This window comes from Podarcis liolepis, assembly GCF_965112155.1.
Source record: "Podarcis liolepis genome assembly, chromosome: 1".
NCBI classification, from domain to species: Eukaryota; Metazoa; Chordata; class Lepidosauria; order Squamata; family Lacertidae; genus Podarcis; species Podarcis liolepis.
In genome coordinates this window covers 107,313,053-107,339,085 of record NC_139554.1, presented here as the reverse complement: position 1 = coordinate 107,339,085, position 26,033 = coordinate 107,313,053, and the positions used below count along the sequence as shown (strand labels likewise).

The 26,033-nt window shown below is 42.3% G+C and overlaps 1 protein-coding gene and 1 long non-coding RNA gene across 2 annotated transcripts in view; one reads left to right on the top strand and one right to left on the bottom strand.

Annotated features, from left to right (window-relative positions):
- Nucleotides 1-2,285: 2,285 nt before the first annotated feature.
- LOC310703222 lies at nucleotides 2,286-10,971 on the bottom strand. The gene is made up of 2 exons (XR_014524008.1): nucleotides 10,835-10,971; nucleotides 2,286-2,856 (listed from the first exon to the last, which is right to left on the bottom strand). It is a non-coding gene; the product is annotated as an uncharacterized lncRNA (long non-coding RNA).
- A 78-nt stretch (nucleotides 10,972-11,049) lies between these two features.
- DPP4 (dipeptidyl peptidase 4) overlaps nucleotides 11,050-26,033 on the top strand; it is a 48,842-nt gene continuing 33,858 nt past the window's right edge. Inside the window, exons 1-8 of the mRNA XM_083493907.1 lie at nucleotides 11,050-11,288; nucleotides 12,354-12,441; nucleotides 21,057-21,146; nucleotides 21,650-21,741; nucleotides 21,859-21,933; nucleotides 24,378-24,430; nucleotides 24,599-24,671; nucleotides 25,778-25,898. Coding sequence (XP_083350033.1) covers nucleotides 11,283-11,288; nucleotides 12,354-12,441; nucleotides 21,057-21,146; nucleotides 21,650-21,741; nucleotides 21,859-21,933; nucleotides 24,378-24,430; nucleotides 24,599-24,671; nucleotides 25,778-25,898 — 598 coding nt within the window. The 5' untranslated portion in view covers nucleotides 11,050-11,282. The remainder of the gene's footprint in view (nucleotides 11,289-12,353; nucleotides 12,442-21,056; nucleotides 21,147-21,649; nucleotides 21,742-21,858; nucleotides 21,934-24,377; nucleotides 24,431-24,598; nucleotides 24,672-25,777; nucleotides 25,899-26,033) is intronic.

The following is a 26,033-nucleotide window of genomic DNA, read 5'->3' as shown; positions in this document are numbered from 1 at the left end:
TCTCTTTCTGTGTGTGTCTCTTCTAACCTGAGAAAAGCAGTCAATTAGAGACATTATTTCCCTTGGAGAAATGCAAACAGGAACAGAAGACACCGATCTCCTGGTTCCTTTCATCCCAAGGACAGGCTGCTTCTTCATCTGCAGTCCTAGATTTACCTGGAAGTAAATTCCATTGACATCAGTGGGTCTTACTTCTGTGTAGATGCATCTGTGAAGACTACTTTGACATTTCCTAGAGCCATACTACTAGCAATAAACGAAGCATGACTGAGGTTTCAGCAGAAAATGTCTGTTATCTCTTTCAGACTATGACCTCAAGCCGCTAAATTCCAGGAAGCAAACATATTGGCCCTCATCTAGATCTCTTTTAATAATCAGCAAGCCTCATCAGCAAAAGTGATTGTCAGAATTTCCTTTCTAGATAAGATCGAGGTTTATCAAGTTCGCCTTTCTGTGCGACCTTTTTGCAAGTCAGATGTTCCTGGAGACTCACTCAAGGAGGTCATTCAAGAAATTCCAGAGGTGCCTGTGCTTACCTAGGGCTCAGTTTCCTTGGGTTGATGGTCAAAGGAGACTCTAGTAAGTAAGTTTAGGATACAGGTGGTGACCATTTCGCACAAAGGTTGTGTTCCCAGCCCTCACACACATTGATGGAGTGCATATAAGTGCACCCCACTCTGGCCCTGTTCCACTCCCATTCTGCTTTCTTCCAGGTTCAAAAGCACATGTGTGGTGGCAGTTGCACGTCAAATGGACACACCTAAAATGGCCGCCAGCTGTATATGGATTTATTAACACACATATAAAACCTGAGCATGGGGTGGAAAGAGTCACAGCATTAACACTCCAACAGATCTTGCTTCCCCCTAAGGTTTCCAGGGAACCTGTCCACACCACAGCTTTGCAACAAAAACCACAGATAAAGATGAGCCTCTCTGTGTCTCCTTTTCTCCAATGTCATCCAAACTCACATACAAAACAACTCTGCTATGGTTCACCTAACTTCAATATGCTATCACTTCAAGCCAGGTGTGGGGGTGTGGGGCAAGTGCCTACAATATCTTCAAAGAACATCATTCTTTGTTGTCTCCAGGCCAACATGGCCCTCTCATTAGGATACTAATGGAGGAACTTAGCTGGACACTAGCTGGGTCAGGTAGGGTCAGACCTCAGAGGACATAAAAATAGCACGCCAGATAAGATGGAGGGGGGCATGGATGAGTCGGTAGTGTAGTTGTATATTTCAAGGTGCAGGAGGCCATCCAGACATCCTCCATAGTCGTGTCTCCAGGAAGAGTGTCAAAAACACAAAAACAAAAGCCACTCATGGAACTGTTTTCATCCATTACATTGGACTCTGGTGGCAGTTTTGGAATAGCAGGCCAAACTCAGTCTCAGACTATGCTAATATATCACAGGCAACAGAAAAGCATGGAAGCCTCAGTGTCACCTTACTCAGTCAACAGGACAAGGAGGGTCTGTCAGTCATCCTTGTGATGGATTGTTCTGGAACTGTGAAGGTGCCCACCAAGTACCATGGAGAGCTCCTAGTGAGCCACTTTCTCTGACAAGGATTGGAAGTGAGCTGAGGTCTTTTGAGCCTCTGCTTCCAGTCCACCCCTCCTAGACTCCACCCCTTCAGCAGAACTAAAATCTCTGGCCTGAAGATGGGCATGTCTGCTGTGCTCTGTGGCTTTCTGTCTGGGGGCTGTTGGACTGGTGTGGTAGCATCTGGTTCCTGAGGCTCAGGGAAAGGCACCTGTGAGCGTCCTGGTTCCAGTTCAAGAAGCTTGGGTGCTGCGGCATCTGTTTCAAAGAGTTCCTGCCTGTCAGCCTCAGGTATGGTGTTTTCCTGACCATAAGCAGCAGGCTCAGAACCAGTAACCCGGGCTGGCTCAATAGCTGGCAACACCATATACTCCAACTCAGTGTCTTGACTCCTTCTGGACTCTGGAGTCATGACAGGTGCTGCAGCATATGACATCATCATTGCTGGCCAGGAGAAAGTCCTGAAACTATGTTCCTCCATGTTGGCCCTCCTCTACATCATTACTTGTGTCTGGAACTGGGTGAGTGGTTGTGCAGTTGTTCTTACAGGGCAGAATGGAGAGGTGGCAGAGGTAGTGAAAGATGGAACATGAGGTGACAGATTCTTGAAGCTCATACAAACAAGGAAATTTCTGTAGTAAATTATTAACTTTTCTGTTTATTCTGTTCTGTTCATTACCTACATACTTATTGAAGAAGAGCAGGATACAAACACTACATAACAAGGGAGAAACCAGTTTTCCAGAAAGTGCCAATTTATTGATTTTAGTACACTTATTTATTTATACCCTGCCTCTTACCATAACATGCGGCTTACAGATAAAATCAGAATAGCTTAATTTTTCATTCGAGCCCTTTTTTAAAAAAGATCTTGATAGCAAAACAACAACAAGGGGAGGGAGGAATCCTGTTCCGTTCTTCTTTGTTGTGTGCCACTTTTTAAAAGACAAATCTTTAATCTGGGATTTTATCCTCTGGGCAGCGTGAGCAATGTTCAGCTATCAGAATCCACTGCAAGATGAGGGAAGGGAGTGGGGACAAGGGCAGTTCAATTCATTCTGATTCCACTGATTCCTCCTAGATGCCTCTACCCCTGTGCACTGAGCTTCTCCATCTCCCTCTCTCATTTTTGCTACCACTGTGCAAGCAAGACTTCCCCAGAGCAAGGCACCACTGAAGAGCCCTACAGACACATTGCTGACTGTTTTGCTGCAGCAGAAAGGCAGTGGTGGTGCTTCAAGGGTGGTAAATGGTGGACTACAGGTGGGTAGTCTGGTGAGGGGACGTCCATGCACCTCCATTACGCACCTATAGCAAAGATTAAGAGGTGGGTGGGTCGTACAATAGACCCTCATCTGCTCCCAAAAGTTCTGAAAGCCCTGAAGTTTGTAATCATGCTCTCTACCCCACCCTGCCTGAAAGTGCTGCATAGTGCTGTATAGTCCCCATTAGAAACCACTGCAGAATAATAATAATAATAAATATTCCTGGCATATAGCTGACAATTGGACCCTAAAGTGCTCATGTATTTGGAAAACCACCTTCTTTCACTCACTGATCCCACCCTGGTCAATTGAGGGCTGCCGGGTCCCACAGTTTTGGAAGCAGCTCCCTACAAAAAGTACAGAATGTAATCTGTTAGTTTGCAAACAAAGGATTCAGAGATCCCAACTGAAATGTCAGGATGTCTATTTTTTTGGAGCTTTGCCATTAATATCAGTGAAGAAGAGGAAACAGTTTGACATTTGGCTCTTACATTTTTTGCAGACCTGCAGAAATCTCTTCCAGGATAAAGGGAAACAATGGACCCTTGTTTGACCCAGCCTCATTTTTTGCATTAAAACACGGGAACACCATGAAAAATGCAGCAAGGCATTACCTGGAATGTTTCATTTCATAAAGCTGGTGACAGTTAAAGAAAATCTGACTAAAAATATTTCTCACAAAAGATGCCCCCCCCCCCCACACACATTATGCCTTTGCATCCGGAGCATTCCTTTGCCTCATATGTTCCTTCTTTCTGGGTTTTTAACCTCAACGTATATTTCAATACTAATGTGCTTCTTTCCCCTTTTAAGTCACTATTTATCCTGCATCATTTCAGAGATAAGCGCTTTTGCTTCGTTTTTGTTAAGGCATTTTATAGTCCGAACCTATGCCTGTCTACTCAGAAGCAAGCTGCATTTAGTTCGGTGGGATGAGCTTCCAGGCAAGTGTGTAAAGGTTACTTGCCAGATTTACCAAGGCTTTGCGCTGTTTTGTAGTGGATGATACCTGCTGCCATTCTGTTGTGGTATGTATCTGAGAATATGCAAGATGTGTGCTGAGGAGAGGGGGGAAACTGGGGTCTCAAAGCTGCTCCCCCACCAGCTCAGAAGATAAGGTTTGGTGCACACATAATCCAAGGCACTTGCATCGCTTGATAGAAAAGCAAATGGCGAAGGTAAGATTTTTATGCCTCAGCTATAACCTGGGATTCAATGTGCATTAGGTTACCCAGAAAGCTGGAATTTGATGCGCAGATGATCTACACACATCATTAGAGAAATGAACTTTTTTTTTTTTACATTTATCAGCAAGTATTTCAGACATGAAGTTTACCTGATAAGAGAGGCCAGAATTCCAAAACAGATCAGAATTCCCCATTCCCCCAGCACACTATGAGCATTATAATGTTCCATTGTAGTCTCCCTGCCTGTGTGCCATATAGTGTGTGGTTTGAGACTGGAGCTCTTCAATCATAGGGACTTAACATTACAGGCAGCCTTTGAGCTTTGCCTATTAATTCGCTTCAAGGGAGGTCCTGATGATCTGAATAATGGAATTTGCATTTTAGTGTCCAACTTTGTATAAGGGATAGTGATGGGCAAACCTGTCAATTTTGGTTTCTCATTTTTCTAATCTTAAAATCAATTCTCCACATTCCTACATCAATTTGTGAATTCTTTTTTGTTTAAGTCCTCATGAAAATTCACCTGCAAATGTCTCCTAATATGTTTGCATGTAATTTTGCCTAATACACACATTTTTGCAAAGCCATTTCCCCTAATATGATGCTTTTTAATATTATTTTTGCTAATACTTGCCTTTTATGCACACTTTGCCCTGGCACATGCATTTTTGTACACTTTTCTTGGCACTGTGAAATTCAGAAAACTTAAGAATTTAGAAGGACGAATGTGTTTCAGCTCACATATTGTTTTGGGCAGGGAAAATGTGAACTGCTGTGAAGTGAATCAAAATTCTCTCCTTTCCCTACTGAATTAGCCAGAATGGAATCTGGTATTCCAATGGAATTGCCTTTGGAAGGAGAGAGGGGAACAGAGAAAGCTCCATCTAATAGTCTTCAGTGCCCCTTTTCACTTCTGTCTTCAAGTCTGCATGCATTTTCTGAAATTCTGTGCTACAAATTTAAGGTCACCCAATAAATTATGAAAAGAGTGAAATGACATTTGATTAGCAACTCTTGAAAGCAGATTTAAGCAAGCATCTATCTGAACTGGTTTACGGTTGTGCTTAATAGTAAGGGGACAAGTGATGAGCCTGTAACAATGTATTTCCAGTTCCAATTTTTATGGCTCAAACACTGGACAGATAGCAGAAAAGCAGGAAATGGCATATGCACCCACCATTTCTAAAAATGAATAATTTCTGAAACATGAAAAATTAGAGAAAATGCTGTTCATTTTACTAAAACTCAGTAAAAATTGCACAGGTATTCGCTTCAGTTGCCCTGAAACTTGCTCATTAGGAAATACAGTGTGTATCTCATAGGGTTAATTTTTGGTACCGTTTGACAAGAAATGTATTTTGATAATCAAAAAAGTAACCACAGCAGAGGTTTTATATTAGAGACGCATTTATCTTACGGAGCTCCTGAATGACTAAAACCATTGTTGTCGCAGATATGAAACAAATGGAGCATGCTAATCTTCTGTAAAGTGTGGAGAAATCACATTTCCTCTAGGTTCATTTGCAAAACCGGTTTATCATCAACACCTGTCTATTACTATGCATTCACTTCTATACCACAAACTCATATTAAAAAAAAAAATCAGTGTTGTGCAGAATCTCAATTAAAAGCAAAGCAACATAAATTAAGCAGAATATTTTAAAGACACAGAAACAAAAAATGAGTCATCTGACAATAAGGTTATAAAAATAATGCATCATTTTTATAAGAAGGCTCTCTTGTTTCGAGCTCATTGCAGGTGATTTCATTAAGGAGAGTGTTACATAAACCCTGTTTCACTGTACTAAATAATTCCTTGTTGGTGACAGTCTGAGGCTGCCAGGTGCCATCGAAATTTACCTTTGTGGCAAATTGAAGGATCAAAGTGCAGCATTAAAAATGAGGCTGCGTACACATGAACCTGCTTGCAACACAAAAATGTAGCTTTTCTCAATCTGGAATTGTTTGTGTTCATTCTCAACATACCTGCTTTCAATCTAGGTTGATTCCAGTCCAGAATTCCTCAAACTCAGCCCTCCAGATGTTTTTGGCCTACAAGTCCCATGATCCCTAGCTAGGAGGACCAGTGGTCAGGGATGATGGGAATTGTAGTCTCAAAACATCTGGAGGGCCGAGTTTGAGGAAGCCTGTTCTAGATCCAGCCATCCACACAGGTGCTTGTGGTTGCTTGATACATATTTGAAAAACCTTCCTTTGATTAGGTGATATCTTTTTCTCCCTGCACATGCCACAGGTGAACAAAGTTGGGAATGTGAGCTTGGAATACTCCCACATCACTGGGCAGCTGTGGGTACGTCCACAATTGCTGGGACCGCCTAAACCTTCTAAGTGTAAAGAAATGATGTTTTAAAATGCCATGCCACATTATGCAAGCACTGGACTCAATATATTGTTCTTCTCCTATGAATGTGGCTGTATGTCCAGAAAAATAGGAACCTTTTTCCTTCTTCTTTTTTTCTCCACTTCTTAGGGATGTTCACATTGTACATTCAACAAGTGTACAATCTGTGTATACAAATACTTGAGCTGTACATTTGTTCTGCCTATTCACAGGCAGTGTTCAATTACTGTGGTTGGTGTGTGTGTGTGTGTGTGTGTGTGTGTGTGTGTACAAAATAGCTGAAATGAACAAATCAGTAAGTATACTCTCTTTCACACAAACACTTGTACATGTTTAGCTAGTGAGTTTTGAAATAAAACTCACTTTTGCATCTCTTCATAGCATTCTGAATGCCAGTTATTGTTTTTAGGTAATTAAATGAAATGGAAAACTCTTTAAAGCCTCTCCATGATAGATTTTAGTTCTCATTATCAGAATGGGTTCTAAATATTTTTCTTCTTCTCATTACTAAATCCTGATTCCTCAAATATTTTTTTTTTAGCCATATGATTATTTCCTGGCAATGAACATTTGTGCCTATGCCTTGAATATATGGGTGCTTGCTTTGAAAGCTTTTAAGGGTGCAGGAAATTGTGCCTTTTGTTTACCCACATTTTTCCTATCCATTTGGACATTATTAAAAAATGTTCTTACATGCCTTCCCTCATAATGAACACTTTATCAGCTTTGGACATGGAAAAAGTAATCAGCCCTTTGTCATAACTTTTTGGCAGGGTGAGGTGGATGGGGGACGAGAAACAACAATCGGTGCAGAGGTAAGAGAAGAAATCTCGAACTTGCTGAAAGATTTATTGCAGCTGAAACAAACCAACTTTTCTTCCTGTTGGCGCTTATTATCAAATTACAGGCCCAATACTGCTCTGACCAGAAAGAAGCTGCTTCCACTCCTGTTTTTTAAGGGCTGAGCATGATGGCAACTGTTAAACAAAAATTTTACAAAAACCACCAGGCATAACTTCGACCTTAATCCGTTTATCTACCATACCCTCGCAAGGCACGATTAGCCAGTATGACATAAAATGTACAAGACAATGCTGTGCTTTTCTCTTTTCCCTTATTTAGTTTCCCCTCAGTTCTTGTACTTATATACTGTTTTAAGCAGCAGAATGTTTACAGGCAAAGGACAGCAATGCCTGACTCGGACAGGGCTGAAGGATAGTCATGGCCTGCATTGGGTGTGTAACAGAATTATTTGTGTTCATCAAAACTAATCCCATATTTTCTTTATGCCTATCTGAATAGCATCTGTGCATGGTATTTCAAGCTGATCTGCTTATAGAGGTCGATTACAAGGCAACTTAAGGCAGGTGCAACTATGGTGACAATGGTAAGAAACCAAAACAAGCTCCCAGAGGCTTTCTACCTGGCCCCTGGCTCCAAGAATCTCGTCACCTTACAATTGTTATTATGCACCTTGGCAGCTTTCTCTCAAATGGACACAAGCAAAAGGAGTCTGCTGAGGCCTCTCTTCTTTAGACTGAGGGGAACAATCCACTGGCTGTATCTTGGGCAGAGCCAGTGCTGATGCCCTTTCAACCCTTCCTCAGCTGAAAATATGCCCATATTATAAACTTAGGTAAAGGTAATGGGACCCCTGACCATTAGGTCCAGTGGTGACCGACTCTGGGGTTGCAGAGCTCATCTCACTTTATTGACCGAAGGAGCCAGCGTACAGCTTCCGGGTCATGTGGCCAGCATGACTAAGGTGCTTCTGGTGAACTGGAGCAGCGCATGGAAAAACTGTTTACCTTCCTGCCGGAGTGGTACCTATTTATCTACTTGCACTTTGACGTGCTTTCGAACTGCTAGATTGGCAGAAGAAGCGACAGAGCAACGGGAGCTCGCCCTGTCACAGGGATTTGAACCGCCGACCTTCTGATCGGCAAGTCCTAGGCTCTGTGATTTAACCCACAGCACCACCCGCATCCCATAAACTTAGTTATAAACTTAGTTGCCATTAAGAATTTATGTCCATTTGTTGACCACCAGGGGCATTGCTAAACCTTAATTATGGTGTACCCTCCCAAGAGGGGCTTGCCCTACTTAGTAGTCCTTCTCTGTGCCAGCTAGAGACTTCATTTTCTCAAGATTTCAATTACATGCTTTTAGGCTGCAATCCTGTACACACTTCTCTGGAAGAAAGCCCCACTAAATTCAATGGAACTGTATGGAATTGCACTTTTATTTATTGGCACTTATTGCTTTCTCCTCTGCGGGTTTTTAGGCAGCATTATATTCTGTGCTTGCTTTAAAAACATACAAAAATACCACAAACTTTTAACAAGTAAAAAAAGGGGGGATTCTTAAACTCATTTTGCTGCTGCTTTCTGATTTTATCTTGGCTGTAATAATATATGGTCTACTATCATAGTCTGTTGTGACCCACTCAGAAGACTTAATTGAATGACCAGTATACTAATGTCATGTCATAAATAATGTGATGAATAGCTGCCAACCCCATGCCACCAGTTTTTAATGTCACAGCACTCCTGACTAAACAATATCCTTTTGCTTGCACAAGTGCTAGAGGCAAATACACCAACTTACAAATGAGGATTGTAATCTATGTTCTATGGTAGTTATTAGGAGAATAGGAACAGGGGATGCATTGATCAATTAATGTGTGTAAGACATGATCTTACATATGTCACTTTCATCACTCTTGCATGTCACTTTGCATATGTCATTTATTTCACACGTGCCATTTCTGGTTATATAACCATTTCTTGCATGTGTCATTTTTATAGACTTTTCAATGTGATGTATAATACATTATCTTGTATATATCACCCCACAGTTATTCTGAAAAATGTGCCTGGTTTTTATACTTTTCTTTTCAAGCACATCCCCATTCAGAGGGTTGTGTTCTGTTAACATTTCCCAGGTATCTCAATTACTATCTTTAAAGAACTTCACACCCTTGGACTCTGACATCTGGAATATCTATCCCTACCACCATGTACAATTCAAATAAGGTGCAATTCAGGAGGGGGAAATCCAAAGCCAAAGATCATTTTAATGTTTCTGCTACTGAAAGCTGAAAAACTGAAGGCTGTGTTCCTGTGTTTGTTTTGTGCAACCAAAATCCAATGTGGGGAATCCCCTCATAATGAGACAGATTCGTACAGCATAAACATCAAAGAACTTCCTCTGTGATTCAGCACATGGATTCTGTTTCCAGTGGAAAGAAGTATGCAAGCTCTTCTTAATTATTTATCTTCTAAGTTCCTCTATGCTAATCTGCCACAAAATTAGAATAATAAAAACCATTGAAGGTCTTATCATCTGAACCACTGGCTAGCGCAAGGTTTCCCAAATGTAGGTCTCCAACTGTTATTGCACTGCAATTCCCATCATCCCTGCTAGCTAGGGATGACAAGAGCTGGAGGGAGACCCAACAGCTGGAGAACAACAGCTGGAGACCCAAGTTTGGGAAACTCTGGGCTAGAGCAAGGTGAATCTCTCACTCACCTGGAGCTCTGGCTAATAACACATAGCTTCTGCTGGGGGGGGGGGAGGAACCACCAGGAGTTGCACTCCCCTATTTTCCCCTCCACTACATCACAGCCTTTTGGGATGCAGGTGTTGCTGTGGTCTAAACCAGTAAGCCTCTTGGGCTTGCTGATCGGAAAGTCAGCGGTTCAAATCTGCATAATGGGGTGAGCTCCCGTTGCTCTGTCCCAGCTCCTGCCAACCTAGCAGTTTGGAAGCACACCAGTGCAAGTAGATAAATAGGTAGCACTGTGGCGGGAAAATCAACGGCATTTCCATGTGCTCTGGCTTCCATTGCACCAGAAGCAGCTTAGTCATGCTGGCAACATGACCTGGAAAGCTGTCTGTGGCCTGAAAGCGAGATGAGCAACACAACCCCATTGTCACCTTTGACTGGACTTAACCGTCTAGAGGTCCTTTACCTTTTTTCCATGACAGCCTCTACCTCCATGATCATTTCAATTGCCCATAAAGATGCAACTGAACTGAGCTCTGAAGAACAGCTTCTTAGTGCCATGCTAGCCAAGTCTACTCAGGCTTTGAGTCCCATGGGGCTTACTCCCGTGTGGGTGGAGGACTGGAGCCTAAAGAGAAATGAGAAAGAGAAAAATTGTCCATGTGTATTCTTCAGATACACATATCTGAAGAAGCGTGCATGCACACGAAATCTTATACCAGAACAAACTTAGTTGGTCTATAAGGTGCTACTGGACAATTATTTATTTATTTTATTTCTATTTCTATTTCGACTGCGTCAGACCAACACGGCTACCTACCTGAATCTGAAAAAGAGAAGTCAGCCAGCTCCCACTCACCTCATTTTAGAAACCGAACTCAGGGGCGTGGCCCAGTTACCTGCACGCCTGCGCAGAGACTTGCGCCTTCCTTCAACTCACGCGCCAAATCCGGGCCCCCCTCACCTCAGCGCCCGCGCTTTGAGGTCCTTCGCTTCGCACAAGCTTTCCTCTTGCTTTACCTCAGGCCAGCTGGACTGGCGCCCACGTGGGGAGAGACTAGTATATCCCGCCCAAGCCCTCTGTGGGCGCCTCGCCTGCCCGGCCCTCTCTCCTCACGCTGGGATTCCCCGCCCCGCCGCCGACTCCCTTGCCCCGCCGGGCTCCTCCCTCCGTCCCGTGCGCCTGGCTGCCCGTCCCGAGCGTGAGCGTGTTTGTGTGTGACAGCCGGGAGGTTTTTGCTCCTCGCTTGGAAACCTCGCTAATATTTAACGGGGCGCCGCTGCTGTCGCTGCTGCTGCTGACGGAGAACTTCTGCATATCCGGGAGCAAAGTCTTGCGCTCTTGAGGCGAAACCCTGCACTTCCAGCGCTTCCTCAGCAGCTGCTGTTTCGCCCCTCGTCCAGCTCCCGCAATGAAGGTGGGTAGGAAGCGAGCCGTGTGGCCCTGGCGGCAAGTTCCTCCGCTTCTCTGGCGCGCGGGGCGACGAGAACGCGCCTCGCCTCGGCCGCCTGACGAGGCTGTTCGTGGGCGAAGGCGGCGGCGGCGGCTCGGGCGCGCCCGGAGTTTGGAGGCTGCCTCAGCCTCTTGCTCCATTCCGGGCGCCTCGTGTATCTACGCGCGCGCGCGCGCGCGCACCCCCCCCCCCAATTCCCTGGAGAGAGATGCTGGCTGACAGACGTACGGTCCTCGTTTTTCTTCCTCGCCAATGAAAGCGCAAGGTTTCCCGTGGTCGCTCCTGGGGCTGGGCTGCGGGTGCGGATTCAAGAGCGGAGCTTTGAGCTGTGGCGGAAGTTGCTCGCCTTCCCATCTGGACTGATGCGATTTCATGCGCGTAAAACACAAATAACCCCAAAAGTCTGCAGAGAGGGACTGTGGTGTTTATACTTCTGAAGTAAACACCAGGGGAAACTTTCTGAAAATAACAGCTGTTGGGACAGAGGTTGGGTGGCCATCTGTCATGGATGCTTTAGCTGAGATTCCTGCATTGCAAGGACTAGAGATGTGTGAAGACCTGGGGGTGGGGGGATGGAAGAGATTTTTTTGAATGGGGACAAGATATGCCCCCAAAACCCAAGTCAAAGAGCCACCACTAGTTACAGTAGGGAGGCAGTTCGAAAGCACACCAGTGCAAGTAGATAAATAGGTACTGCTTTGGCGGGAGGGTAAATGGCGTTTTCGTGCGCTCTGGTTTCCATCACGGTGTTCCAATGCACCAGAAGCGGTTTAGTCTTGCTGGCCACATTAATAAGTAATGGTAAATGTGAGCTAAAAAGCATTGCATCATATTCAGTGTGGTGCTGATGTGAATCAGCATGAAGATATTTCCTTTAAAAGACAACCCTTTAAGAAGGCCCCATAAATGGTAGGCCAGTTGTGGGTTGGATTTGATGCATGGGCATCATTGTCTATGATTGCCATAGAAATATATGTGCTCTTTATGCACATTACATACTTCTTAACTTCCTTCTTTTTTTCTTCCCAGACCGCAGTGAAGTATCTGTTGGGATTTCTTGGTGTTGCAGTTCTCATCACAGCCATTGCTGTTCCTGTAGCTTTACTGACAAACCAAAGTAAGTTTGCAGTGTTAATTGTTTCTTGGTAGGTGATAGGAAGTGATTTGATCCTCCAAGTGGCATGGGAAACCATGAGAGAGATCAGAATGTATGTCATTTGGCATCATATGAATGTATAACTTGAAAGTTAATAGCGCTGCTCATTAACATCTGGAGAGCATTCCTTCCGGCAGCCAACTAGGGCCAGATCTGTGTGTTTCAATGTAGATGCGACTTTTTAATGTATAAAGAAAGAGGATGCTTTTGATGGCCTCACCTGCAGCTTGATTCCCTAAAATTCATGGCCCTGGGCTCTTCTCAACCTAAATCTGATCCTGCGCTCAGTTAGGAGCACTTGGAAAGAGCAGCTATGGTGGAGAGGGAGGGGATAGGGTACAGACAACTCCCCATTTATCCGGGGGTTGCTTTTCAAGGCACGTGTGTATCAGTGGAAGCCATGTAAGCCCACTCCATTCCACCCCTGCCCCACCCCCACCCCTTCTAGTGCCAAAAGCGGCATGCACGTCAGTGGTTGTGTGTGTGCTGAGTGTGTGCAAATGGGGAGCTGCCTGTGCATTTTGCACCATGGTTATGAATGATGGAGGCAAGTGGCCTCCACTGGCGGAGGAAGAGAAGTGCGGGGGGAGCGCACCGCCCCCGGAAGCGTGATCCCGGTGGGGTTCCATCATGGGTCCCCCCCCCGCTTGTCCCCAGGACGCGTGCCAGCCCCGCCCCCGCCTGCTCTCTGCCCCCGGGTGACGGAACATGAAGCTCCGCCACTGGTGGCATCCCATGAACTGATTTATTGTAGCCTAAACTTTCATATTCATTGCAAAAACTAGACTCTTCTGTATGATGCTGCATGTTCTCTCTTTATTTTGTGATAGATTCAGTGGGCCATTCTTTTGGAAGCTATGCATTGAGATTACATTTGCAAAAAGTACAAAGTAAAAAACATCAACCTTCCTTACAAATGAAAATTTTATTACTTTCTTGACAGTAAACTTGCTGGAATGTATGGCTTTGTACATTTCTAGAATTTGTGGATCGAAACAAGGTTGTAAAAAGGACTGAGACTATAGTTGGAGATAAATATTTTTTACGTTATAGAGATCAAGCAGCAAACGATGTATGTGTATGCTTATAAAGAATGTTTAATTTCCTTTACCCTTTGTGCACATCATAATAAATATATGTTACAGTGCAGTGCCGAACGTGGAAATGAAAGGCAGTTGCAATTTGTAGCTAATTTAAGGAAGTTTCTACTTTGTAGATTCAGAGAGAACGTTTATAAAGATACATAATGTTTTACACACAGTAGCATTTGATGTTTTAAGAGCAATTACTTGATACATCTTTTAAACAATGTTTCCACATGAAAAAGTAAAGTGGAGTAAGACTATTATATGCTATGGTTTGCATAGTGGTCTTGGTGTGCAGACTACTAAACTTGTTCACATGGTTCCAGATGCTGGCTTTAGGTATTTGAATTCTGCAATTGCAGGAACATCAACATTTCTCCTGTAACCTTCGACAGTTTCCACATTTTGGACAATGTCTATTTCAGTAAACTGGCTACAAATTTTATTACATATAATTTAAACACTTATTATTTTTTTGGCAGCTAAAAATTATGACAGCTAATGAGTTGCTAGGAAGTTAATAGTTCTGTTAATTAACTCCTGGAAAGCATTCCTTCTGAAGGCCAAGCTGGTTGTGATTGTGCTAGATCCGGGTGGTCAAAATGAGCCCGCTTGCACCCCAATCCTGTAAGAATGTGGGTGAGTGGTCCCCTTTCTGATAGCAAAAGGCATGTGGCAGTATGGGAGTCCATCCTTTTTTGTAAGTCTGAATACTCAGATTTTTCCTTAACCATTCAGCTGAACAAGCACTCATTAAATGACTGATACACTGACATATGGTTGTGTTTTCAGCTGTGAGCAAGCCTCCATTGATGTGAATAGGGAACCCTAGCTGCTTCACCTAGCTGCTTGCAGATCTCTAGGCAACAAGCATGGTGTGTTGCAGTGTGCTGAGACGCTTTATAATATTCAGGGATGTTAAAAAACAATTTTTAAATGTAAATTGCACATATTTCGAAAAATAACAACAAATAATATCCACTGAAGAGCAAGCAGGAGACAAAACAAAATAAGAATGGGGGGGGGGGATATTAGTGGGCAAGCCAGACCAATCCAGATAACTTGGAACACATTTCCTTTCCAACCCTTGAACATTGGTCCAATGTTCCTGATTAAAGGTTAAAAATGCAGTTGTAATCTCAAACAAGCCTTAAGTAGGATCAAAGTCCAGTCTAATTATAGAGTCCTGTGTTTGGTACAGCTTTTTAGTTTAAACGTTTTACTCTGTTTTATAAGAAATTAAAGCACCAAGTACAAATGTTGCAAAGGAAATAAAACATTGTCTTGCTAAAAGAAATAATCATCTAGAAAAACAGAGAGACACTTCCTCTAGGATAAATTTCAGACTTTACAGAGATAGCTGTAGTCAATCATGGCTTGAAGGCAAGTGCACTTAGAAGAATAGGATTTACTCTCCTGTAAGTATGGATAGGATTGTATCCCTAATCATGCAGAGTTGCAGTGGGCAACTTCCTTTGTGTGGATGCATACTTGGGGCTCACAGGGACCATCAGTAAGTTAATTTCTCAGGGCGCACAGTGACTGATTCCAGTGGCTTTTCTGCTGCTTCTCTGTGTCTCTTCACTGCTAGTTGAGTTTGTTGCTGATTGTTTAATTTTTGCTGGATCTTATTATGTTAAACTATGATAAGTTGCCCTCTCCATCCTGCAGCTGTCGTCTACAGAAGTTTCAGGGTGGATATACTACAGTGCTAGAGATGTGAAGGGCTTTGGGGGGGGGGTATGAAATAATTGTGTGTGTACTGGGGAAGTTTTCCATCCCCCCCCCATCATCACTGCTCTAATAAGTGCATTCCCATAACTTTCTACTGTAATATTGTGTTTTAAACCACAAATATTCCACTGTAGTGCAATAGTGCTCCTCCTGTCAGTAATAATGCTGGGGAAGCATCACATGACAACTAATAAAGCAGAATTATGTGTGGATGGTCTAGTGTAAGTCCACCACTAATGCACTGTTATCACATTAGTAACATGTTACAGGGGCCCTGCTACCAGACTTCATTGGGCATTCATTCTGCTTTGTTTGTGGGGAGGTTACACAATAAATAGCATTCATCCTGATTTGCTTACAGGTTTTGCTTATACATCCAGTATATTCCCATTATTCATTCATTCCACACTTCTCTGTGCATGTACACATCACTTTCTGAGAAGGATTGTGTCTGTTTCTTTTTTAAAGCGGAATCTGAAGGCCGCCCTGTATAGGGAAGTTTGTTAAGGTTTAAGGTTTTATTATGTGTAGATACATTTGTGTGTGTTGGAAGCCCCCCAGAGTGGCTGGGGCAACCTAGTCAGATGGGCAGGATCTAAATAAAAAAAGGTTGTTGTTGTGCTCCTAGGGTGATGGAGTGCTGTAATCCACTTTAATTGTGCAAACCATAATTTCCTGGTGTATGCTTGGATCTTTTCTTGAAAATGCTGTCAATCTGGAGATGTGCTAGGCTTTGGGAAGATTAAGGACAGTCTCATATGAAATGTGCTTCCTATTGAGGGAGGGTTCTGATTTAGTGCAAAGGGAAGTAAGTTTAAGTTCATGGCCATGGAGACATGTATGTGCAAGCCTCACACTATGTAAGGCATTGGTAATTATACCTTAATGCTGTTTTGTAGATTTACAGCACCATAGCTGCATGTAAGATTGCATGAATACTTGAAAAAGTGAAACATACTGACGGAACATTAAGACTGTAATCCTTGGCCCACTTACCTGGTAGTTAGGCCCATTGAAATAACTTCAGAGTAGATGTGCATAGGTTTTAACTATAAAAGACTCCAAATTGTATACTGATGATGTCAGTAATATGCCGCCCATCTGACCAGGTTACCCCAGCCGCTCTAGATGGCTCCCAGCAAAATATTAACACAATAAAACATCAAACATTAACAATTATATGTTCAGATATTGCTATTTTGTTAACAAATTGTTATTTGTCCTTCAATTGGTGTGCAGTTGCTGTTAGAAGACTTAGATGGTACAGAGATACCTGGTGTTATATAATAATGTAACATGTTATTACGTTAAATTGAGATAACACTCTATCTACCTCACTATGGCAACCGTGACTTGTGATGGCTAACCAGAATTTCGGTTACATCCTTTCCTAGCTCATCTACCTGAGATTCCTTACCTGACATTTGCAAAACCTGAACCTGGGAGCTTCTGTGTGCATATATTATGGAGCCTCACTGTGTGTGCCTCGCTCCCATATACAAAGTGCTGCTATATCAAGTCAGAAAAGTTTAGCTTTGCAGCTACCAACTCCAGCTGATTGCACCTCCACAAGGCCAGGGGCCTTATGATAAAGCTCCACAAGGCAGGGGCCTTATGATAAAGCTCCACAAGGCAGGGGCCTTATGATAAAGCTATCATAAAAGGAACCTGAAATACGTTTTGGGAGTCACACTTCTGTGTTCACAGACAGTAGAGATAATACATTTCAGATGCTACTTGCTAGCCAGTTCTTGGTGCTCTGCTCAGATCAGCCTTCCTGTTTTCTGACTGTGCAGTGAATTGTTGACACGGCATTGAAAAAAATGGAAGAAAGCTATGAGTGCCAAATATGTACATTATGTAGAGTAGAACATTTGCATCTTACAGTGCTTTAATGCTGTGTTTTGAATATAGAGTTTTGTGTGAGGCATCACCCACACCACTTCTCCTTATTTTTGGTATCAGTTCCTCACACAAATGTGCTTAATTTCCTGCAAAATGGGTGGGGCGGAAGAGTGAAAAATGAGAGAGAAATAGTAATCAGCTGAATGCTAATACAAATTAGGCAATCAAAGGCATAGTACAGAGGGGCTCTGGTGCTCTCTTTCGCCCCGTAAACATCAGATTTTTGAGGTCAGTGTCCTGAACAGACTTGCTTAGGAATAAGTTTGCTTGTCAGTGAAATTTCTTAGCTATCCTTTACCACGAGGTCCCAGGGTGGGTTACAAACAATAAAACAGTTACAGCCACCAAACAAAGAAACTATAACAACAGTTAAAAACTCTTCCATAATTAAGAAAACAGCTTAAATGCTGTATTTTTCGCTCCATAAGACGCACCAGACCACAAGACACACCTAGTTTTTGGAGGAGGAAAACAAGAAAAAATATATTCTGAATCTCAGAAGCCAGAACAGCAAGAGGGATCGCTGAGCAGTGAAATAATAATAATAAATTTTATTTATATCCCGCCCTCCCCAGCCGAAGCCGGGCTCAGGGCGGCTAACAACACTAAAATAGTGCAACATTATAAAACATCATAAGAATTAATTAAAATCAAAATTGATGGCAACCATAAACTAAAGTATTGTAAAGATTGCCAAAGGAGGGAGTCAGGCTGTGCCCTAACCAAAGGCCTGGTGGAACAGCTCTGTCTTGCAGGCCCTGCGGAAAGATGTCAAGTCCTGCAGGGCCCTTGTCTCTTGTGACAGAGCGTTCCACCAGGTTGGAGCCGCAGCCGAAAAAGCCTGGCTCTAGTTGAGGCCAGCCTAACCTCTCTGTGGCCTGGGACCTTCAAGATGTTTTTATTTGAGGACCGTAAGTTCCTCTGTGGGGCATACCAGGAGAGGCGGTCCCGTAGATACGAGGGTCCTAGGCCGTGTAGGGCTTTGAAGGTTAAAACCAGCACCTTAAACCTGATCCTGTACTCCACCGGGAGCCAGTGCAGCTGGTATAGCACCGAAAGCAGCAATCCCTCTTGCTGTTCTGGCTTCTGGGATAGCTGCGCAGCCTGCATTCGCTCCATAAGATGTACACACATTTCCCCTTACTTTTTAGGAGGGAAAAAGTGAGTTTTATAGAGCAAAAAATACGGTAGTTCCAATTCAGATGCAGACTGGAATAAGCTACATTAAACTGAGTAGACATTCAGATAATTGGTCAATTATCTTGCACCTTTAATAGTTGAATAGAAGAGGAAGTTTCAGTTTGCAGCTGCTGAAATCTTCTCTTCTATACAAATGTTAAAGGTGCAAGAAGCCTGACCATTTGCACAAGACTACTCTATTTTCTTTACTTTACAGATTTTCTTTACTTTACAGATCAGTGTCACAGATAAAATCCAGGAATCAATATCTCAGATAAAATTCAGAACTCAGGTATGCAATATGTGCATAAGCAGACTGGACTTCCCATAGTTCAAACCATGCTCATGGTGGCATACACACACACGGAGAGAGAGAGAGCAATAACTATGTATGTTTGTGGTAGCCTGCAAAATATCAGCACAGAAACTAAACATAGTACCAGGCAACAAAACAAAGTGGCATAGGCTTAACTGTAAAAAGACAAACAAACCTCAATCTGGATGAAATGCCAACTTAAATATAAGATGCTAATTTTATATTTGCATCCCAGCTGAGTAGGAATATCACTACAGCTCATGATGTAATGATTAAATTTAAGATGCCTTGTATTGTTTACCTGGTATTATAAGATCATTAAAAACTTAAAAGCTTGGTTAGCACTAGTTGTAGGCAGTGAAGAGCTGCTACCTGTTTATTCAAGTTGGAATTGGTGTTCTGATTTTCCGGTAAGCACTTGTGGAACATTCTTGTTTGGTTTTGGTAAGCATGTGAGTTGCTTGTTCTCTTGAGGGTGCTATCTACTATCAGAAAAGCTCAAGTAGGGATAGTGGTAGACTAAGAGAATGTGCTTGCTGCTTCGAGAAGAGCCATGGAGAGTCCTGATTGCTGGGTGATCTGGTCACACAGTGTTGCCACAACATAAGATGATGCATTCTGTATGGGATGCATGCTTTCCTTTTCTCATGACCTAAACAAGGAGAAAACTGAATATTTCTAGGCAACCCTTCTTTTTCTTTTGCTATAATAATATCTGATGTAGGATGCTGCACTGCGAAGGTAGTTCTTTGTAATTCTTTCTGCTACTCCACACCTGGGGCAATATTATCTGCCCAATACCTAGTGGTACTTGTGTGATAGTGTGTACTGTATTAGAGACAAGGGGCAAAAAGCTGGTCATTGCAGCCTCCCACTTTTAGCAGTTTAACTCTGTAAGCACAGCAGCTCATTTGTTTTACAGGTTGCAGAATGCAAGATCCTGAATAAGAGTTGCCTGCTGTTTAATTCATTGTGCACTTTAATTTAAAGTGCTGCTAGCGTGATTTATGTTGCATTTATCTAGTCCAGCTTTTTGTTTACCATTTGTCAGGAAACTACTTCTAAAATATTGCTGGTTATGAGAAGGAATAAACACATGCAGTAAAATGTAGCTTTAGTACCGGTTGCATTTATCTTCTCTTTGCACCGTTCATCCTTACTTAGCATGTAAATATTATGGTTATTGTAACATGCTGCTTTATGGCAGTAATGTGTTTGATATATTTCTTATACCTAATTGTTCACCCTTTTCAAAAAGACCTGATATATTAAAATAAAGGACAATGCACTACATACTAAAGCTCAATCTGCTTTCTTTCTCTCTTTTTTTCAAGTTGTTTGTTATGCATTTGGACACCTCTTAAGATATTGCAACCAAATTTTTCAGGGTGGTTCCTTAGATCAGGGAGCAACTGTGGTCCGTCTTCTGCCCAGTACTTGGCTACAGCTAGAGGCTACTTTGAATCAGTATGGTGGACTGAACCTTTCAAATCTGCATTGACTTTAACCAAATTATGCATGATGGTTCTTGAGATCAAAGAGCAGGTTTTTGCCTGTGTTTGGAAACAACTGGACACCATTTGGAATCAAAATAGCAGACTGAACTTTTTCAAAACTGCACCAATTTATTTATTTATTTATTTATTGTTTCTTGGAATTCCCAAGCAGCACTGAGTGCAAGACTCTAGCAATCTATAATTAGCAGAGAGTGCCCAGCTCTGCTTGGGAATTAGTAGGAGAAAAAAGTAACTTGAATAATTTTTGAGTTTGGACCTAACATAGCAGACTGAAGCTTTCAAAACTGATTTCTTGGTTTCTTAGAGTTCTTAAGCAACACCATATATGATGTTGCTTGTTTTGAAACATCTCATTACTGGCATTACTCATTTGCTCATATTAGGTATAAAGTTTAATGGGAGCAGAATTTATATGAAAAATGGGTATAAACAGATTTGCATGTTTTTATGCTGCACTATACTTTTGTCTTTATCCTAGTCCAAAGTAGTTATAACCTTTAGTACTTCAAAATAGTGCTGTGCCACTCATCACATTTTTGCCTTTCTATCTAGAAATGTTAGGTGATTTTACTATTCTTGGAATAATTAATGAAGGAGAGGGAAGTTGAACCTATAGATTTTTCTTTGACTTTTTCAATAAGGCTTCTTTTTTGGTGGAGTTCAATCATGAGAGACCATAGTGATGGTACAAACCCCAAATCTCATATCATTGTTGCAAGCATGATTGTAATCAAGGCATTTTATTTGCAAATGGTATATTCTGGGTTGGGCTATAAACAGATTCGCTTTTGATGATGACATCCAACACAAGCAATATTGCCTTTTTCCTTTTATTGACAGGTTCTCCTGACACCCGCAGGACATTTACTCTACAAGATTATTTAAGTGGTGATTTTCAATACAAATCTTTCAACTTACAATGGATTTCAGGTAATGGGCATGCATTTCTTGTCTGCATTAGGGCTACTAATGATACGTGATACAAAGGAGAAAAGTTGTTTGCAAAATATGTGCAAACACAGAGAATGGGTACTGGGGCATCTTTTTAATTTCTGAATACATTAACTATGTATTCAGATACAATGTTATTATTTATGATAATAATACTTTTCATGTTTATACTGCCTTTACTCCAACAGGAGCCTAGCGTAGAGGACATCACAAAAATACTAACCATGAGATTCAATAATTGAAAATATATAGAATCTAAAATAGAATTAAAACCAATGCTAGCTGATGACATTCCAATAAACATTCACATATTAAATGCTTGGGCAAACAGGTAGTGTCTTTAAGTTAAATTGAAGCAGCAGCATCCTAGGGGAACAAACATACTTCCCCAGGAAACAAGAAAGAGGTATGGAGAACTTGGTGCCCCATGAGTACTACTCATCGCTGAGTCTTACTGAATGGCTTCCTACATTTTCCCTTAGGAAATCAGTATCTCCACACGGCAGAAAACAACCTTTTACTCTTCAATGCTGATGATGGAACACAATCTGAAATATTGTCAAATTCCACCTTAGTAAGTTTTTATGAACACCACATACTTCTGCCGTCAAAACAGCTACAGTTTGAGTATTTTTCTTTTATGTATTCATATATGTTTCTTTCTATTAATGCCTTTTTCTTTCGTCAACAGACCCATTACAATAGTTCAGAGATCATATTGTCCCCTGACCGAAAATTTGCTCTTTTGCGATACAGTTATGAGAAGGTACCAGTGACAGCCTACTTTCTCTTTTGTGTCATCTCTTTCATATTAGTAGAAAAGTTCCAGGTTTTGTACAATATTGATTCACTTGGGCCTTTTGGTATATCAGGACTGGGGAAATGTTTTTAACACCAACATGCTTTGGCCAGTTACTTTGCATTGCACACATCCCGCAGTGTAGTCCAGTGTTGGATATTTGTGTGGATTTTTTGGGGAAATGCAGTTGGGAGGGATGTTTATTGTAGTAGCAACAAGAGGGTGACTAATTGCTTTCTCGTTCATTGGGAAAATAGGGAGATTCTTTGGGGTGGGCTGTTGCTGCTGGCATAAACAATTAAATGAATATATTTACTTCAAAAATACAAATCAATTTTGCTAAAAAGGGCGGGGGACAGTTGCTGATAATACAGCTGCAGCTATAAAGAGGTATAAATAATCATTAAGCGCAACAAGCACGGGCAACTAAACCTTAGTTGCTAAAAAGCTTATTGTCTCTTTTGACCCACACCTCTAGACAGCTACCCGTATGCTTGATTTTGCACTGAATGTCACACTGCCATTTTAAGATAAGCATATTACCAGCAATAACACCAAGGTCCCATGCCTATCTCTCCAGCTCCATGATAGGCAGGGGGTAGGGACTCATTCCTGTCAAGCTCATCTTCATAGTCTAGTAGCGTAAGGGGGTGGGGAACTACCAGCACAAGTTTTTAAATTGTACAGGCGTACCTTGGAAGTCGAATGGAATCCATTCCGGAAGTCTGTTCAACTTCCAAAGCATTCGACCTCCAAAGTGCAGTTTCTGATTGGCTGCAGGAAGCTCCTGTAGCCAATCGGAAGCCACAGAAGCCCCGTTGGGCATTCCGCTTTGGAAGAACATTCAAAAACCAGAAGAGTCACTTCCAGGTTTCAGTCATTTGGGAACCAAAATGTTCAAGAACTAGGCTGCTTGAAAACCAAGGTATGACTGCACTCACAGAAGCAGTGACCAAAAATGTAAAGCTGCAGGGTATATGGATAGGCAGATTTGGCAGTGGTGGAATAACCTAACACAATGTAAAAGTAGACAGTACGGAGGACTAAATATTGCAATTTTCTGGTATACAAAAATAGTTACAAGACCATTCTCATTGAATAATTTGCTGTGGAGTAAACTAAAGGGACGCAGGTGGTGCTGTGGGTTAAACCATAGAGCCTAGGGCTTGCCGATCAGAAGGTTGGCGGTTTGAATCCCTGTGACGGGGTGAGCGCCTGTTGCTTGGTCCCTGCTCCTGCCAACCTAGCAGTTCGAAAGTGCAAGTAGATAAATAGGTACCACTCCGGCAGAAAGGTAAACGGCATTTCCGTGCACTGCTCTGGTTCTCCAGAAGCGGGTTAGTCATGCTGGCCACATGACCCAGAAGCCATACACCGGCTCCCTTGGCCAATAAAGCGAGATGAGCGCCGCAACCCCAGAGTTGTCTGTGACTGGACCTAATGGTCAGGGGTCCCTTTACCTTTAAACTAATGGGAAACAATATGGCTGCTGCAGATAACGGCTTGTGATGCAATCATGTCATATAATCCAGGCAGACTTTATTATTTAAAGTAAAATAATTCAAATTGGTTTAAATGGGAGGTTTCCCACATGAGAAATTGCAAATGTGCTTTGATTTCAAGTTTTCTATTTAGTGCTCTGGGAAGATCCACACCACACATTTAAAGCACATCCAATGCCTGCTTAAAACATCTGACTTCTCCCAACGAATCCTGGGACCCCCCCCCCCCCGCTTTTAAGCTACAGCTTCCAGCACCCTTAAGAAACTATAATTCCTGAGATTCATTGGGGAAGTCACGTGTTTTAAAGGGATGGTGCAGATCAGTCTTAGAACCTCTCTCAGTTTTGTGTGGGTTGGCCATGCCCAAGCACATAGTCCCATGGCTGTGAAGCCATTGGTGCTAGAGTGCTCTGACCACCCTATGAAAGCTTTGGGTTGTGTGGGCAAATACACTTCCAATCCTTAGATGAGAAATGTGTTCCAGCTTGAGAGCCACATTCCGGTGGTGCGAAGGGCCAGAGGCATAAGCAAGCAGAGAAATGAATGTAAAATGTTGTATTTGTATAGTAGGCTAGTTTCAACACACACTCCTGCATCCCTCCACCCTCCAGCCAGAAAAGCAAGAGTTCAAGAGCTCATCAAAGACAGGCAGACCATAGCACAAGGGGTGCAAAGCAGGGCTGGTGATAGGGTGTTGCCCTGGGGCAAGGCCTAGTCAGTGTTATGAGGGCCAGATAACGATGCCTGGAGGTCTGCATGCAGCCCCTGCCAGAGACTTTGGTTTTAAGATTATATTAAATAAAATGTAGATAAGAAGAACATGATTAGGAAAAGGATTTTGAACGCCAGCTTGGTGTGCCTTCCAGCTTGTCTTGGTGTTTTCCTTATGTGCAAACATTTCTCTTGCAGGTGTGGAGGCACTCATACAATGCATCATACTACATCTATGATGTGTCTGCTGGGTCAGTACTACTACTATAACTGTGTTATCAAAGTGCTATTGTTACCCTACAAAGGGGTTTTTAGTTCATGCCAGACTAGCCAGACTATAAGAGTATTAGTAGTATTAGTGGTATTATGGTTGCTTTCCCCCTTTTTCTTTTACCATTTGTGTTTTTCTTTTCTTGTAGTACCTTAGTACAGGTCAACCCAATTCCCGAGGAGATCCAGTACATATCCTGGGCGCCTGTTGGTCACAAACTGGTTAGTGAATCACTTGTAGCCAAACCCATACCATAAAAGTTAAGTGGCAAAATTCCCATTGATTTTATTTAAAGGCTCAGGATTGCACCCAAGGGCCTTTGCATATTGGCAGTAAGGTTTTAAATATTTCAGGTCCACATGTTTCTTTAAAAATTAATTAATTAAAAAGGGTGCGCATATCTATATTCTGTACATTAGTTACTTTTCTGAGAATGTTGTACGTTATCTGCTGGATCTTGTCCTTGACAGCAGAGTTTACAGATTAAGAGCATTTTCATGATTTTTACTTCCTTTATATAGCATTCTTTTCCATTTCAGGTTTTGAAGAGTTAAGGTTTTGGGGGGGGAGGGGAAAGAAAAGGACAGGGTGGGAGGGGGAGGTTAGGACAGGGTGGGAGGGGGAGGTTAAGCCAGGGGAGAAGGAAACGACATGGTCATTGGTCAGTAACCATTGTAGGCCACACTAGCTTCATTCAGATATGCCTAAATTATACCAAAGTCAACAATGTTCATAAGTGTGATAGTAGTTTTCGTATTGTCACCATGTAGCCTAGACTATCAATTAGTTAAGCAGATGGCAGATTTGCATTTGAGCTGCATTCAGTTCCCTTGAATCATAACAGCTTAAGAGGAGCCTGCTGGATCAGGCCAAAGGCCCGTTTTGTCCAGTATCCTGTTCTCATAGTGGCCAACATGGTGTGCCTTTGAAAAGCCCCAAAGCAGGACAATAACACTCTCCCCAGTTGTGAGTCCCAGCAACTGGAATTTGTAAGCATACAGTCTCTGACATTGTCCAGTAGCCACTGGCATCCTTATCCTCCGTGAAATTATCTAATCTTTATGAAAATGATTCAGGCACCTCCTTCTCTGAAAATGGAACTAATGGTGCTCATTAAACTGTTCAGCGGGGGAGAGTGTGGTTTGACCCTAAATGGCAGCTTATAAATATTTTTAATAAATCATTAGGTGGTGGGTGGAAAAAAACCAATCAGTGTGTCTACAAATGTGTCAAATGAAAGGGAAAAGAAGTCATTCGGTTGATATAAAGTGAAGAGCTATGCAGCTAGCGTGGTGATTTTTAAAAAAATGTTTTTGTTTAATGGCAGGCTTATGTTTGGCGTAACAACATTTATGTGAAAACAGCACCAGATGCCCTCGCTGTGCAGATCACTAAAAATGGAGAAGAAAACAAAATTTTTAATGGAATACCAGACTGGGTTTATGAAGGTAATTGCCATATTACAACCTAAATGCAGAATTTATAAGAGGCAGTGACTGTATTCAGATGCAACCATGGTTGTCTATAATGAGAATAAGCTGCTGTGACCCTCAACCTCGTGTTCTCCCCACTCATCCTCCCAC